This window comes from Oncorhynchus keta, chromosome 8, assembly GCF_023373465.1.
Source record: "Oncorhynchus keta strain PuntledgeMale-10-30-2019 chromosome 8, Oket_V2, whole genome shotgun sequence".
NCBI classification, from domain to species: domain Eukaryota; kingdom Metazoa; phylum Chordata; class Actinopteri; order Salmoniformes; family Salmonidae; genus Oncorhynchus; species Oncorhynchus keta.
Genome location: NC_068428.1, coordinates 22,865,081 through 22,882,421, shown reverse-complemented (window position 1 = coordinate 22,882,421; position 17,341 = coordinate 22,865,081). Strand labels below are relative to the sequence as shown.

At 42.7% G+C, this 17,341-nt stretch overlaps 1 protein-coding gene across 1 annotated transcript; it reads left to right on the top strand.

Moving 5' to 3' along the window:
- Nucleotides 1-389: 389 nt before the first annotated feature.
- Nucleotides 390-17,299, top strand: cmtr1 (cap methyltransferase 1). The gene is made up of 24 exons (XM_035775116.1): nt 390-838; nt 1,317-1,424; nt 1,552-1,706; nt 1,848-2,006; nt 2,309-2,401; nt 2,492-2,563; nt 2,678-2,772; nt 8,071-8,143; nt 8,284-8,482; nt 8,590-8,708; nt 8,819-8,915; nt 8,988-9,120; nt 9,208-9,387; nt 9,469-9,525; nt 9,633-9,690; nt 9,857-9,925; nt 10,143-10,274; nt 10,404-10,529; nt 10,646-10,737; nt 11,927-11,995; nt 12,106-12,153; nt 12,260-12,372; nt 15,426-15,534; nt 15,879-17,299. Exons 2-24 carry the CDS (start codon nt 1,319-1,321, stop codon nt 16,012-16,014), a joined length of 2,490 nt encoding a protein of 829 aa, XP_035631009.1. The 5' UTR covers nt 390-838; nt 1,317-1,318; the 3' UTR covers nt 16,015-17,299.
- Nucleotides 17,300-17,341: the final 42 nt, after the last annotated feature.

The following is a 17,341-nucleotide window of genomic DNA, read 5'->3' as shown; positions in this document are numbered from 1 at the left end:
TGCATTTGTTGACGTGGGTTCCCTATTATAAGAAACAAAACTATACTGACTGTATATAGAGATATATATTGTATTGTTTTCTTTCTTTCTATCAAAACAACACAAAACTCCAAAATAGATTTGGATATTATTTTCAGAACATTGCGATTTAGCTGACAACCACAGAGGGGCGCTATTGATGTGAACTTGTGTACTGTTTCTCCAGACTACAATAATACAACTATGAAGCGGGAATGCCTGTAAATGTTGTAACTATTTAATAAATAATGTTGTTTAAATTAGAAATGCTTCAGCAGTTGTTGTCCGGTTGTTGTTTTGCACACTTCTGAATCAGGCACTTATCTTGAGCCTCATGCCACCAAAAGCGTCACTAACGTGCGTCATACATATTCGAAGGACCTTTACGATAATTCAGAAAACAGAAATTTGAACGCGCATTAACGTTGACCTCGTTTTATGCGACATTAATCACACTTTGTGCATGGAAATGAATTCTACGAAGACATAAAACGTTTATGGATATATTCTAATAAAGTGTGTCGTTGCAATGCCAAGTGGAGGTTCTCTAGCAGAGAAGAAAATATTTCTCGTAGCTAGCTAGTAAACAACTAGCTAGCCCGCTCACTTACAGAGGGTGAAATCGACACTTTTCACGTCAGAGGGGTGTCGAACTCAGTTTCGTTTCAGATATTTATATGAGAAAAGTGGTGAATCTTCCCATTTGTCGTTGCTAGTAGCTAGCTTGTTGCTCGTGCTTAGTCGGCAAGCAGGAGAGTAACGTTAGGGCTGTGGAATGGTCCGACCTGTTAACGTTAGTTAGCCAAACACAGCAAACGAGGTAAATACCTACTTCTCTTAGGGCTACCTGTAATTGCCAAGGAATTACGTAGTATAATATCTTCAATGAGGTAGCATATTACTGCAAAATTAAAACAGATAAAATGCAAGCCAATGCATTTAATCATAATCAAGACAATACACGCTGGTGACTTCATGTTATTTGTATATGCATTTTATTTGATGGATAAGCCACATCATTGTGGCCCTATGTGATTCTATCATAGGAGAATCAAGCAATTGTTTTTTAGCGTCCAACGATATCTGGGCTATTGATGGAGAATAGGCATTTACACTGAATTACTTAATTAACTTCCCTTACATCGTATTACAACGTCCAAGCAAATGTAATCAGTGGGTTTGGACTCTGTAGTGGATTACAATGAAGCAAATGCATCCCCACAGAATTGAATGAAGAAGTGTGTGAGCTATCTTTGTCTTTTCTTTGTCTTTGCCCCCCCCCCATCACTCCTCCTCAGCCATGATGAAGAGAAGGGGCGAGGCGGCCTCCGAACCGCTGAAACGGATTAAGAAACAACGTCTTGAGGAAGCCAGCTCAGATGAGGAGTCGCCGCTACTGACAACCAGTCAGTGAAATCACCATCACATTGCCTTGTATATAGTTCTCACTGTGCAATGAGATATTCAGGATTTGGCAGAATGTCACAGGACATGACCTGTGTTTTTGTTTGTGTGTGTGCCGCCTCCTCTCAGACTCTAGTCAGAGTGACTCCCACAGTGACTCGGAGGACCATAGACCAGGGTTCTCTATGCCCATTGTATCCCAGAATGCATCGGCCACAGACGATGCCAAACAGAGCAACGCCAACAAGTTCACCATGTACAACACCGTGTCGCAGAAACTCATGGTAAGATGACACTCACGTGTCCCATTGACTTACAAAGATAAAACTACGAGGGATCATGGATCCCAGAATGTTCCAACCCTCTTTCTCATCTCTTTAACCCTCTCTCACATTTTTTTCTGTGTTCCCTTCTTCCACCTCTAGGCCAAAATGGGTTTCCGGGAAGGTGAGGGTCTAGGTAAGTTTGGCCAGGGGCGCAAGGAGATCATCGAGGCGTCCACTCAGAGAGGGAGGAGGGGTCTGGGACTCACGCTGCAGGGCTTCCAGGGAGAGCTCAACGTTGACTGGCAAGACGAAATTGAGGTATTACACAACAACATCATCACAGACATAAGCAAGCATATAGCTTTCTCACACTGTCATCTCATAAGATTAAAATAGGCTGTTAGTATGGGATATTTCCCAATTCTATGTACAGTCTACAGGAGAAAAGAATGTGCTCACCAATGTAAACAACACCTTTTTCTGCCCCCTCCCTCATCCTCTATCTTCCCACTCTCTCTCCCCCTTTCTTCAATCCCACTCTCCTCTCTCTCCCCTTTCTTCCATCCCACTCTCTCCCCCCTCTATTCCCCCATCTCTCTGATCTCCTGCTCTCTCTCTAGCCCGGTGCTGTAGAAGAGCTGAAGTGGTTCCCAGAATGCTCCACAGAGATTCCAGATGCAGATGAGCTGAGAGGGTGGATGGCTGTGGGACCGGTACACACATCCGCGTGCACTCACTTTTAACACACATTCTTCTCGATCTGTCATTCTCACTTGTGCACTATATTTTTTGGTCTATCTCAGAGGAAACTGAGGATTGAGGATGAGACAGAGTTTTGCACAGAGGATCTTCTACACAGCCTTCTGAGGTGCAAGGTGAGCCACCTAAAGAACAACCCTCTATTCAACTGCAAACAACTCATCATCAGGATATTGATTCTATAATGGCATAAGTAAGCTATGGCAGTAAAAAGTGTGTGTGGTCTGCAGACGGTGTTTGACGATCTGGAGGGGGAGGAGATGAGGCGAGCTCGAACACGCTCCAACCCCTACGAGACTATTAGAGGAGCCTTCTTCCTCAACAGGTAGCTGAACTTACTGAATAACCCACTGATGTTCTAGCATCACACAAACACATGCTAGCTCACACTGCTAATGAAGCACCTGGGGCCTCATTTATTAACTGCGTACAAAATATATCCCAAAATATGCATGTGATATGCAGTTTTCCCACGTGGTAATTTGTTTTATGGCTACTTCAGAAATATGAACACATCACGAACAGAAAAGGTGAGGAATATATTCTGCAATGGTTATACAAATAAATAGGGAATGGATTCTTATGTCTAATTGTTTAGATTCCAAAAGTAAAGCACTTGATTTTCACTCGTCTCATTAACGGCAAACCCTTGAATGCGTAGGTGTGTCCAAACTTTTGACTGGTACTGTATGTATGCTAGTATGTAGCCTACTGTAATTTTGATTTGTTGTTAGTAGCCTAAACAATGTTTCAGTATTCGCGGGAAGTCCAGCATATTTAGGTTGGGGGAAAAGTTGATGCAAAACATTGTTGAATTAACAGGTCCACAAACTATTTGCCGTTGTTTTCTCTTTCTGTCACAGTCCTTTGCCAGATACAGTGTAAACATTCTGCCAATAAAGTAAATAGACTGGTCGCTTATGTCAAATATGTGACAGTATGTGTAGGCAACAGTATTTCTGTGCGATAGGAGTGCGACAACATTGCCTATTTAATCTGAGCCAATACCAAGGCAGGACACAGAAACCCAATAATCTATTGATAAACTAAATATTGAGCAACAATTCGTCCTTTGCATTGAAGTGTGGGCTGTAGCCTACTTTTAAATTGTTTCCAATATACTACATTTCCAAAAGTTAGTGGATTCATCTATTTCAGCCACACCCGTTACTGACAGGTGTATCAAATCGAGCACACAGCCATGCAATCTCCAAAGATGAACATTGGCAGTAGAATGGTCTTACTGAAGAGCTCAGTGATTTTCAACTGGCACCGTCATAGGATGACACCTTTCCAACAAGTCAGTTCATCAAATTTCTGCTCTGCTAGAGCTGCCCCGGTCAACTGTTAAGTGCTGTTATTGTGAAGTGGAAACATCTAGGAGCAACAATGGCTCAGCCGCGAAGTGGTAGGCCACACAAGCTCACAGAATGGGACCAACGAGTGCTGAAGCACATAGCGTGTAAAACTCATCTGTTCTTGGTTGCAACACTCACTACCAAGTTCCAAACTGCATCTGAACGCAACGTCAACACAATAACTGTTCTTCTGGAGTTTCATGAAATGGGTTTTTATGGCTGAGAAGCCACACACAAGCCACCGGTTGGACTGGTGTAAAGCTCACCTGCCCGAATACATAGTTGCCAACTGTAAAGTTTGGTGGAGGAGGAATAATGGTCTGGGGCTGTTTTTATTGGTTTTGGGCTAGACTCCTTAGTTCCAGTGAAGGGAAATCTTAATGCTACAGGATACAATGACATTCTAGATGATTCTGTGCTTCCAACTTTGTGGTAAAAGTTTGGAGGAAGGCCCTTTCCTGTTTCAGCATTACAATTACAATGCCCCTCTGCACAAAGCCAGGTCCATACAGAAATGGTTTGTTGAGATCAGTGTGGATGAACTTGATTGTCCTACACAGAGCCCTGACCTCAACCCCATCAAACACCGTTGGGATAAATTGGAACGCGGACTGCGAGCCAGGCATAATCGCCCAACATCAGTGCCCGACCTCACTAATGCTCTTGTGGCTGAATGGAAGCAAATCCCTGTAGCAATGTTCAAACATCTAGTGGAAAGCCTTCCCAGAAGAGTGGAGGCTGTTTTAGCAGAAAAGGGGGACCAACTCCATATTAATACCCATGATTTTGGAATGAGATGTTCAACGAGCAGGTGTCCAAATTAGAGGTCGACCGATTTATGATTTTTCAATGCCGATGCTGATTATTGGAGGACCAAAAAAAGCAGATTAAAAAAATTAAATAAAAAATAGATTTGTAATAATGACAATTACAACAATACTGAATGAACACTTATTTTAACTTAATATAATACATCAATAAAATCAATTTAGCCTCAAATAAATAATGAAACATGTTCAATTTGGTTTAAATAATGCAAAAACACAGTGTTGGAGAGGAAAGTAAAAGTGTAATATGTACCATGTAAGAAAGCTAACGTTTAAGTTCCTTGCTCAGAACATGAGAACATATTATGAAAGCTGGTGGTTCCTTTTAACATTAGTCTTCAATATTCCCAGGTAAGAAGTTTTAGGTTATAGGAATTATAGGACAATTTCCCTCTATACCATTTGTATTTCATTAAACTTTGACTCTTGGATGTTCTTATAGGCACTTTAGTATTGCCAGTGTAACAGTATAGCGTCCGTCCCTCTCCTCGCTCCTACCTGGGCTCGAACCAGGAACACATCGACAACAGCCACCCTCGAAGCAGCGTTACCCATGCAGAGCAAGGGGAACAACTACTCCAAGTCTCAGAGCGAGTGACGTTTGAAACGCTATTAGCGCGCACCCCGCTAACTAGCTAGCCATTTCACATCAGTTACACCAGCCTAATCTCGGGAGTTGATAGGCTTGAAGTCATAAACAGCGCAATGCTTGAAGCATTGCGAAGAGCTGCTGGCAAAACGCACGAAAGTGCTGTTTGAATGAATGCTTATGAGCCTGCTGGTGCCTACCACCGCTCAGGCAGACTGCTCTATGAAATCATACTTAATTATAACATAATAACACACAAAAATACGAGCCTTAGGTCATTAATATGGTCGAATTTGGAAACTATCATCTCGAAAACAAGACGTTTATTCTTTCTGTGAAATACGGAACCGTTCTTGATTTTATCTAACGGGTGGCATCCATAAGTCTAAATATTCCTGTTACATTGCACAACCTTCAATGTTATGTCATAATTACGTAAAATTCTGGCAAATTAGGCGGCCCAAACTGTTGCATATACACTGACTCTGCGTGCGATGAACGCAAGAGAAGTGACACAATTTCACCTGGTTAATATTGCCTGCTAACCTGGATTTCTTTTAGCTAAATATGCAGGTTTAAAAATATATACTTCTGTGTATTGATTTTAAGAAAGGCATGGATGTTTATGGTTAGGTACACATTGGAGCAACGGCAGTCCTTTTTCACGAATACGCACCGCATCGATTATATGCAACGCAGGACACGCTAGATAAACTAGTAATATCATCAACCATGTGTAGTTAACTCGTGATTATGATTGATTGATTGATTGTTTTTTATAAGATAAGTTTAATGCTAGCTAGCAACTTACCTTGGCTTACTGCATTCGCGTAACAGGCAGTCTCCTCGTGGAGTGCAATGTAATCAGGGGGTTAGAGCGTTGGACTAGTTAACTGTAAGGTTGCAAGATTGAATCCCCGAGCTGACAAGGTAAAAATATGTCGTTCTGCCCCTGAACAAGACAGTTAACCCACCGTTCCTAGGCCGTCATTGAAAGTAAAAATGTGTTCTTAACTGACTTGCCTAGTTAAATAAAGATTAAATTAAAGGTGTAAAAAAAAATGGCCAAATCGGTGTCCGAAAATACTGATTTCCGATTGTTATGAAAACTTGAAATCGGCCATTCCGATTAAACGGTCGACCTCTTGTCCAAATACTTTTGTTCATGTAGTGTACAGGCAATCTTGCAGACTGGCACTCGCTATAGGTAGCATGCATGTTTAGTTTGAAAAAGTCACTGCAAAAATATTCTGGCTGCACCTCTACAGAAATGTGATCAAATGCCATTGCTCTTTCTTTTACAAACTGGTGTGGCCTAATTCCAATAGTGACAAATTATACAGCAAATAAAGGGTGTTAGTATCACCATAAAATGTGAATGCAGGGTGTTTTCCAGGCAGAGCTTTATTGCTGCGTATGTACAGTCGTGGCCATAGGTTTTGAGAATGACACAAATATTAATTTTCACCAAGTCTGCTGCCTCAGTTTGTATGATGGCAATTTGCATATACTCCAGAATGTTATGAAGAGTGATTCGATGAATTGCAATTAATTGCAAAGTCCCTCATTGCCATGCAAATGAACGGAATCCCCCAAAAACTTTTCCACTGCATTTCAGCCCTGCCACAAAAGTACAAGCTGACATGTCAGTGATTATCTCGTTAACACAGGTGTGAGTGTTGACGAGGACAAGGCTGGAGATCACTCTGTCATGCTGATTGAGTTTAAAAAACAGACTGGAAGCTTCAAAAGGAGGGTGGTGCTTGGAATCATTGTTCTTCCTCTGTCAACCATGGCTACCTGCAAGGAAACACGTGCCGTCGTCATTGCTTTGCCCACAAAGGACTTCACAGGCAAGGATGTTGTTGCCAGTAAGATTGCACCTAAATCAACCATTTATCGGAACATCAAGAACTTCAAGGAGAGCGGTTCAATTGTTGTGAAGAAGGCTTCGGGGCGCCCAAGAAAGTCCAGCAAGCTCCAGGACTGTCTCCTAAAGTTGATTCAGCTGCGGGATCAGGGCACCACCAGTACAGAGCTTGCTCAGGAATGGCAGCAGGCAGGTGTGAGTGCATCTGCACGCACAGTGAGGTGAAGACTTTTGGAGGATGGTGTCACCATTTTGCCTAAGAACACAGCCATGAATAAAGAATGGTACTAACACATCCTCCGAGTGCAACTTCTCCCAACCATCCGGGAACAGTTTGGTGACGAACAATGCCTTTTCCAGCATGATGGAGCACCTTGCCATAAGGCAAAATTGTTAACTAAGTGGCTCAGGGAACATCGATATTTTGGGTCCATGGCCAGGGAACTCCCCAGACCTTAATCCCATTGAGAACTTGTGGTCAATCCTCAAGAGGTGGGTGGACAAACAAAAACCCACACATTCTGACAAACTCCAAGCATTGATTATGCAAGAATGGCCCAGAAGTTAATTGACAGCATGCCAGGGAGGATTGCAGAGGTCTTGAAAATGAAGGGTCAACACTGCCAATTTTGACTCTTTGCAGCAACGGAATTGTCAGTAAAAGCCTTTGACACTTTTTAAATGCTTGTAATTATACTTCAGTATTCCATAGTAACATCTGACAAAAATATCTAAAGACACTGAGGCAGCAGACTTTGTGAAAGTTAATATTTGTGTCATTCTCAAAACTTTTGGCCACGACTGTATAGTGTGCGCCAAGTTTATAAATCTCTATTTTTGGACGTACGTATTCTTTTCAGAAATGGCACACGCCGATATTAAGTGTCAAATTTACGCCAAGGTTCTAAATGAGGCCCCCGGCTTTTTACTTACAGTAGCTGATAATAATGACTGTCTTATCTGTTTGTTTTCTTTCTAGAGCGGCTATGAAGATGGCCAACATGGATCACGTCTTTGACAGCATGTTCACCAACCCAAAGGATTCACAAGGGGTGAGTGACCCTTTCCATTCACACTTGATCTAGTCAATGAAAGTGACATTTAGCAAATGCATATGAAGTAGATATTTGTGACTGGTGTCCAGGTGTTAGGTGATAAAGGTGTGTTTTTATCCGTGTCTCTCCCCATGCAGAAGCCCCAGACGCGAGAGCGCGAGGGGGAGCTGCTGTATTTCGGGGATGTGTGTGCGGGGCCGGGGGGATTCTCAGAATACATCCTGTGGCGGCGGCGCTGGCATGCCAAGGGATTCGGTATGACCCTCAAAGGACCCTGCGACTTCAAACTGGAAGACTTCTACGCCGCACCCAGCGAACTGTTTGAACCCTACTACGGTATGTACCATGATGGATCCCATGTGCTGATCCTCAAATATGGTTTAACAAATTGGAATAAGATCTTATGGTCATCGTCTTCGCTTTTCACCCTCCCTGTGGCTCAGGGGAAGGCGGGGTGGACGGGGATGGTGACATCACTCGTCCGGAGAACATCAGTGCCTTCCGGAATTTCATCATGGAGAGTACAGAAAGGAGAGGACTGCACTTCCTCATGGCTGACGGGGTGAGTTGGAGTCTTCATGGCACTGTGTCATCATTGGCCAAAGGCTTAGTGAGATGTGTTCTGATTGGTAGGGTGTGATGTTGAGCACATCTTTGTTTCCTGATTGGTAGGGGTTCTCAGTGGAGGGGCAGGAGAACATCCAGGAGATTCTGAGCAAACAACTACTGCTCTGTCAGTTCCTCACCGCAATGTCTGTGCTCCGGACAGGTACGTCTGTCTGTCTCTTACTATCCAGAAGTGTAAGGACAGTGAGTGACTTGTGTTCTCTGTCTCCCCCAGGTGGTCACTTTGTGTGTAAGACCTTTGACCTGTTCACACCGTTCAGTGTGGGGCTGGTGTACCTGCTCTACCTCTGCTTTGACCGGGTGTCCCTCTTCAAACCCATCACCAGCAGGCCCGCCAACTCCGAGAGGTGTGTGTAAATGCTGTTGAGGCCAATACTATTTACTTTGACCAATACCTATTAGCTATGTTCTGACATTATATCCTTGGTTTTTAGATACATTGTGTGTCGCGGTCTGAAGCCTGGTTCAGATCCGGTCAGGGAGTACATGTTCACTGTCAACCTGAAGCTCAACCACCTGAGGAACTCGGAGTCTGATGTCAACGAGGTGATGCCCATCGAACTCATCAAAGGAGACACTGAGTTCTACAACCACATGATCAACTCTAACGAGAGGTAGAAAGACACACACACACACACACACACACACACACACAAATAAACAAAGGCTTTATAATCATCCATGTCTCCCTGCAGCCACTGTGTAGTCCAGATCAAAGCCCTGGCTAAGATCCATGCCTACGTCTTAGACACGTGAGTTACCTACCCTCTCCCTTCTACTGTTCCAATCAGTGTAAACGTGTTGGAATGTAGTGTACCTGCATGTGCAAGTACAATCTGACTGTGTTGTGTATTGTCAGGACCCTGTCAGAGGCCAGGCAGGCTGATATCCGGAAGGAGTGTCTGAAGCTTTGGGGGGTGAGTAGTACTGAGGAGTTAGTGAGGGGTAGTCAGTGTGTATAGAGACTGGTATCTGAGCAATTCAATCATCTCGCTTCATAGCACTCACTAGTTATTTGTTTATTTATGTCTCTCTCTCTCTCTCTCTCTCTCGCTGTGTGTCTCTCTCTTTCTGTCTCTTTAGATCCCTGATAAGGCCAGAGTCACTCATGTCTCTTCAGACCCCAATTCCAAATTCTATGAGCTGATGAAGGTGAGATTGTGCCCTCCCATCCCTTACCTAGTATCAAGGAAAGGGTGTGTTTGATACGGTAGTACATAGTCACACTGAACTGTGTGCATTTAATTGTCTGTATGGTGATAGTGTTTTTATCACCATGTGTTTGATCATGTATTCGTAGAATTTAACATTCTCTTTTTTTCTGTCTCACTCTCTCATCTATGTCTCTCTCTTTGCCTATGTCTCTCAGGGTTCTGACATCGAGTTGTTGAACTCCAAGCCCACCCCTCTGAGCTCCACCACTCTGGATAAGGTGCACCATGTCCTGGACTACCGGTGTATTGTGGGAGGAGGGGAACAGCTCTTCCTGTTAGGTCTTGGGGTGAGAGAGAGCAGACACCACTCTGGACTTTGGACCTGGGCCATGATCATCTCAGCAGAAGTTCTCGTTATTCACAAATAGACATGGGTATGCCACTCTTCTCATGCTTCTTTCTCTCTCTCTCTACAGAAGTCTCAGATCTACACCTGGGACGGCAAGCATCCTCTGCGCTGGAGGAAGCTGGAGAACTTCAAGCTGGAGCTGCCGAGAGAGACCCTGCTCAGTGTAGAGATTGTCCAGGAGCTGAAGGGAGAGGTGAGAGAGGAGAGGACGAGATGGGGGAGGGGGGAGGTTGATTAGGGGAAGGCAAAGGAAGAGAGTAAGTAATTACTATGGTTGTTTACCTTTTTTTAAATGTTTGTTGAACACAGGGTAAAGCCCAGCGCAGGATTAACGCGGTACATGTGCTAGATGCCCTGGTTCTCAACGGCACTGACGTCCGGGTTCAGCACTTCAACCAACGGTGAGGCAACAACCCTAACCATCACCCAGGGGTTAAAGTAGATTTAACGGAGTGGCTACGGATCAGACTTTTCTGGACCCCTCTTTCCCACAGCTAAAGTCCTGAATCTTCTGCACATGTGTGGGATTCTCTACTTTCTGACTCTGCTCTACTCGTAGAGAACCGGCAACTCTGCTCTGGTGCTCATTTACTAAAGTTAGATCAGCACATACAACGTTACTGTAAAATTAAAAACACCACCTAATTTCTTATGAGATTATAGTATGATTGTGCAAATGGTGAAATGTTTCTCTCATGTGGCCTAAACTCAATAGCGCGCCACTAGGCAAAATGTGTGCTTACAGTTATTTTATCCACATGTTGTTACGTTACAGCCTTATTCTAAAAAAATACATCCTCATTAATCTACACGCAATGCCCCGTAATGACAAAGTGGAAACAGGTTTTGAAATGTTTGCAAATTTATTTAAAAAAATACTAAAACAGAAATACCTTATTTATGTAAGTATTCAGACCCTTTATTATGAGACTTGAAATTGAGTTCAGGTGCATCCTGTTTCCATTGATCATCCTTGAAATGTTTCTACAACTTGATTGGAGTCTACCTGTGGTAAATTTAATTGATTGGACATGATTTGGAAAGGCACACACCGGAACAAAATGTGGGAAAAGTCGAGACTTCGAATACTTTCAGAACGCGCTGTATATTTAAAATAAACCCAGGTAGGCTATGCTACAGTTTACCATCTGCTCTAAAATACTATCATTTTACATTATTCAAAACAACACTGGGCTACTTCTAATCAACACTGTATAACACAAGAAGATCTAAATGCATATCCCCATGAAACTGATTGAGATCAAATGGTTGGTATGCAGATGCTGCATGGACGTTTCACCAGTAAAACAGTGAACAATTATCTTTCACCATTGACATTGAGAAATATAAAGGGAGGGTGACAGAGGGTGACATACAAATGTGTGCTTAATGTAGTGTGTAAACGTGTAAAACGTGATTTGGATCTTCGGCTCAGGGATCCATGGAGCCGCAACCTCTGCCTAGATTAACATTTTGGATAGAAGATTCTGGGCCTAATAGTACCAGACCGTACTGGCTTACTTTCACACCTGCCTTTACCTTATCTGGTGATTACATGTATTGTTGCTGAACTGTGGTCACTGTCTCCAGAATTCAGATGGCGGAGAAGTTTGTGAGGGCCGTGTCCAAGCCAAGCCGACCAGACATGAACCCTATCAGGTAACAACCCTACACTCTAACTTTTTTTTCTGCTTGAATAAGCATAAATATGAAGGGAAGATCTGGAGGGATTTTGGGAAGTCCTAATGTTTCTCTGCTTTTCTCCTCAGAGTGAAAGAGGTGTACAGGCTGGAGGAGATGGACAAGATCTTTGTCAGGTATGAGAAGGTTAATGCTATTGCCATAGTCCACTTTTGAGACGGAGAACTTTGCATTAGTCTAAGAATGTATAAATAAATGAATGAATATTCCTCAACCGCCTAGACTGGAAATGAAGGTGACTAAGAGTTCAGGAGGAGTCCCTCGTCTGTCCTACACTGGCCGGGACGACCGCCACTTCCTCCCGAATGGCCTATACATCATCAAAACTATCAACGGTATGTACTGTCGCTAAGGTGACATACATTGCATTCGGAAAGTATTAAGACCCCTTGGCTTTTTCCACATTTTGTTATGTTACTGGCTTTTTCCACATTTTGTTATGTTACTGACCTTTTCCACATTTTGTTATGTTACTGGCCTTTTCCACATTTTGTTATGTTACTGGCCTTTTCCACATTTTGTTATGTTACTGGCTTTTTCCACATTTTGTTATGTTACTGGCCTTTTCCACATTTTGTTATGTTACTGGCTTTTTCCACATTTTGTTATGTTACTGGCCTTTTCCACATTTTGTTATGTTACTGGCTTATTCTAAAATGGATTAACAATTTGTTTTCTCATCAATCTACACACAATACCCCATAATGACAAAGCAAAAACAGGTTTAGATTTTTTCAAATAAACTGATATCACATTTACATAAGTATTCAGACCCTTTACTCAGTACTTTGCTGAAGCACATTTGGCAGCGATTACAGCCTCAAGTCTTCTTTGCTATGATGCTACAAGCTTGGCACACCGGTATTTGGGGAGTTTCACCCATTCCGCTCTGCAGATCCTCTCAATCTCGTCAGGTTTGATGGGGAGCTTCGCTGCACAGCTATTTTCAGGTCTCTCCAGAGATGTTAGTTTGGGTTCAAGACCGGCCTCTGGCTGGGGCACTCAAGGACAAACATCCCCACAGCATGATGCTGCCACCAACATGCTTCACCGTACAGATGGTGCCAGGTTTCCTCCAGACATGACGCTTGCCATTCAGGCCAAAGATTTCAGTCTTGGGTTTCATTAGACCAGAGAATCTTGTTTCTCATGGTCTGAGAGTCCTTTAGGTGCCTTTTGGTAAACTCTAAGCAGACTGTCTTGTGCCTTTTACTGAGGAGTGGCTTCCGTCTGGTCGCTCAACCATAAAGGCCTGAGTGGTTGAGTGCTGCAGAGATAGTTGTCCTTCTGGAAAGTTGATTGCTCACTTTGGCCAGGCGGCCAGCTCTAAAACTAGTCTTGGTGGTTCCAAACTTCTTCCATTTAAGAATGATGCAGGCCACTGTGTTCTTGGGGACCTTCAATGCTGTAAACACTTTTTGTGTCCTTCCCCAGTTCTGTGCCTCAACACAAACCTGTCTCTGAGCTCTACAGACCATTCCTTCGACCTCATGGCTTGGTTTTTGCTCTATATAGACAAGTGTGTGCCTTTCCAAATCATGTCCAATCAATTGAACTTACCACAGGTGGGCTCCAATCAAGTTGTAGAAACATCTCAAGGATGATCAATGGAAATAGGATACACCTGAGCTCAATTTCGAGTCTCATAGCAAAGGGTCTGAATACTTAGTCAAAAGTTTGGACACACTTAATACTTTTTATTTTTTACTATTTTCTACATTGTAGAATAATAGTGAAGACATCAAAACTATGAAATAACACATGCAATCATGTAGTAACCCAAAAAGTGTTAAACAAATTAAAATATATTTTGGATTCTTTGCCTTGATGACAACTTTGCACACTCTTGGCATTCTCTCAACCAGCTTCACCTGGAATGCTTTTCCAACAGTCTTGAAGGAGTTCCCACATATGCTGAGCACTTGTTGGCTGCTTTTCCTTCACTCTGTGGTCCAACTCATCCAAAACCATCTCAATTGGGTTGAGGTCAGTGATTGTGGAGGCCAGTTAATCTGTTGCAGCACTCCATCACTCTCCTTGATCAAATAGCCCTTACCAGCAAAGCACCCCCACCATCACACCACCTCCTCCATGCTTAAAGGTGGGAACCACACATGTGGAGATCGCCTACTCTGCGTCTCACAAAGACACAGCAGTTGGAACCAAAAATCTCATATTTGGACTCATCAGACCAAAGGACAAATTTCCACTGGTTTAGTGTCCATTGCTCGTGTTTCTTGTCCCAAGCAAGTCTCTTCTTATTATTGGTGTACATTAGTATTGGTCTCATTGCAGCAATTCGACCATGAAGGCCTGATTCACGCAGTCTCCTCTGAACAGTTGCTGTTGAGATGTCTCTGTTACTTGAACTCTGTGAAGCATTTATCAATTTCTGAGTCTAGTAACTCTCCTCTGCAGCAGAGGTAACTCGGGGTCTTCCTTTCCTATGGCGGTCCTCATGACAGCCAGTTTCATCATAGCGCTGGATGGTTTTTGTGACTGCACTTGAAGAAACTTTCAGACTTCTTGAAATTTTCCGGATTGGATGACCTTCATGTCTTAAAGTAGTGATGGACTGTTGTTTCTCTTTGCTTATTTGAGCTGTTCTTTCCATAATATGGACTTGGTCTTTTACCAAATAGGGCTGTCTTCTGTATACCACACCTACCATGCCACAACACAACTGATGGCTCAAACGCATTAAGAAGGAAAGACATTTCACAAATGTATTTTTATCAAGGCAAACCTGTTAATTGAGAGAATACTAAGAGTATGTAAAGCTGTCATCAAGGCAAAGGGTGGCTACTTTGAAGAATCTCATATTAAATATATAGTTTTGATGTCTTTACTATTATTCTACAATGTAGGTATGTCCAAATGTTTGACTGATACTGTATGTATAAAAAATTATAAACAGAAGTACCTTATTTACATTAGCAAAAACGTTTTTTTTTTTTTACGTTTTCGTTTGTTATTATGGTGTGTAGATTGAGTAATTTTTAAAAATGTTAATACATTTTAGAATAAGGCTGTAAAGTAAAAAAAATGGAAAATGGGAAGTAGTCTGAATACTTTACAAATGAACTGTATATTATCAAAGAGCATCGATGGTAGGAGAGTGTGGATTTATGTACACTGAACAAAAATTAAAACACAAAGATGCCAGACAATTTCCATGTGCACAAAAAGGTTATTTCTCTAAAATGTTATGAATTTATTTCAATTGATTGATTTCCTTAAATGAACTGCAACTTAGTAAAGTCTTTGAAATGTTTGCATGTTGTGTTTATATTTTGAGAGAGAGAGAGAGAGAGAGAGAGAATTTCTGCTCTAGGATACAGGAGTCTGGATGTTTTCTCACAGACATTTCTCTTCCTCTGACGTGCAGATCCCTGGACGATGGCGTACAGTAAGAACACCAAGAGGAAGTTTTTCTTCAACAAGATGACTAAACAGTCCACTTACGACCTGCCAGCCAACTCTGTGGCCCCGTTCCAGTGCGTACCACTATGCCACTATGCACCGGTCTCAAATCTGTGTGGTAGACTAGGATATGTGCGACAAGGAATTGTCTGCATGTTTTTGCATCTGAACCTAGTCTACTCTAGACAGGGGGTCTCAAACCTCTCCTCTGGGACCTCCAGACATTTCACAATTGTGTTGTAGCCCTGAACTACCCCAACTCAAGTGCTTGATGATTAGTTGAGAAGTTGGATCAGGTGTGCTAGCTTCCATCAAATACATGGAATGGCTGGACATCCCCAAGGAGCGGTATGAAATTGATTGAAAGGTTATTGAACTGAATATGTCGTTTCTAATTTGTGTGTGTGTGTCTCCTCAGCGTCTGCCATACAGAGCGTCTGTTCTGGGCGTGGGAGGACGGGGTCAGAGTTCACGACTCCCAGACGCGGGTTGACCCTGAGAAGCTGTCTAAGGATAATGTGCTTTCCTTCATCCACCAGCACTACCAGCCCTGAGCCACCAGGGGGAGCCCCCCAGACACATAGAATATTGCCATAGACAGATAACAGTACCCTGCACATGGTTTGGCAAACTGGCATTCACAAAATGTTCATGGGCCCTATTTTGGCTTGGGGGAAAAAAATGGCAGTTAGAAGTGGATTATAATAAAATGTTTGGTGCCAACATGAAGGACAGTTTGCCTAACTCTATGGCTCTTTGAGACAGCTCTCCCTGTAATTATGTTACAAAGACCTCTCTCTCCTCTCTCTACTGCCCCAAGCTCTATGTATCAGATCAGATCCACTGTACAGAATGCAGCTTAGAAGTGATTTTAATACTTTATGAAAACCAACATTGACAAGCTGTCACATTACATGTTGCATTGCATGCTCCTGTTTTTTCTATTGATTCCATGCCCCCCCATCCCTTTGCTTGTATTCATGCCATGCCTCCATGATTTGCAGTGTGTTTGTGTACAAGATGCGGTGGTGTACTCTAATTTAGAACCTCTCCGAAGCTCAAGCACTACATATGTTTTTGTCTGAAACTGAAAATCTCCCATTGTGCCTTTTTTAAAGGGATACTTTGGGATTTTGGCAATGAGGTCCTTTTCTACTTCCAGAGTCAGATGAACTCATGGATACCATTTTTGTCTCTGTGTCCAGTATGAAGGAAGTTAGAGGTAGTTTCCCTTTAAGGCACTGCACTATACGTCCTGGTATGCCTGACTTTCAAAACGGAGTCCAATCATCTCACCCACCCAGCTTGTTTTTACCCTCCAAGATCTTTACTGGAGTGCCTAGCCAGTCAAGATCTTCTCCTTTCAGCAACAACTAAACCTTTGTACATATGGGGAGTGGTGAGATGTAGCATAACTAGTGCCCAGAGCAGGGTTGGGGTCCAATCCATTTATAATCAGAAAGTAAACCAAATTCCAATTCCACATTTTCCTCATTAAAAATAATTGGAATTGCAGTGTACTTCCTGAATTGACTGGAATTTACCACAACCCTGGTCAGGGAAAAACTCCTGGCCTTCATTGAAAAATGGGGTTATATCAAATACAGCCTTCCATGCATTCTAGCCTGTCTGTCTAGGGGATTAATGGGGATTTCAGGTTTTGGGCCTTACTTTCTACTCGTCGTCACAGTGTTTATTATGTTGCATCCTGTTTCCTTGCTCCGCTGTCCTAGTTTTGTTTAGTTTGTGAAATTTTAAGGGGATGAGGTAAACATTTTCTTTGTTTCAAACCCTGTTGATGATAATGTAGTAATAAAAATAAGTCTTTCTTCCCAGAAACCTTTTCCCCGGGCCCAGTTGTCCTCCACACACACAATCACT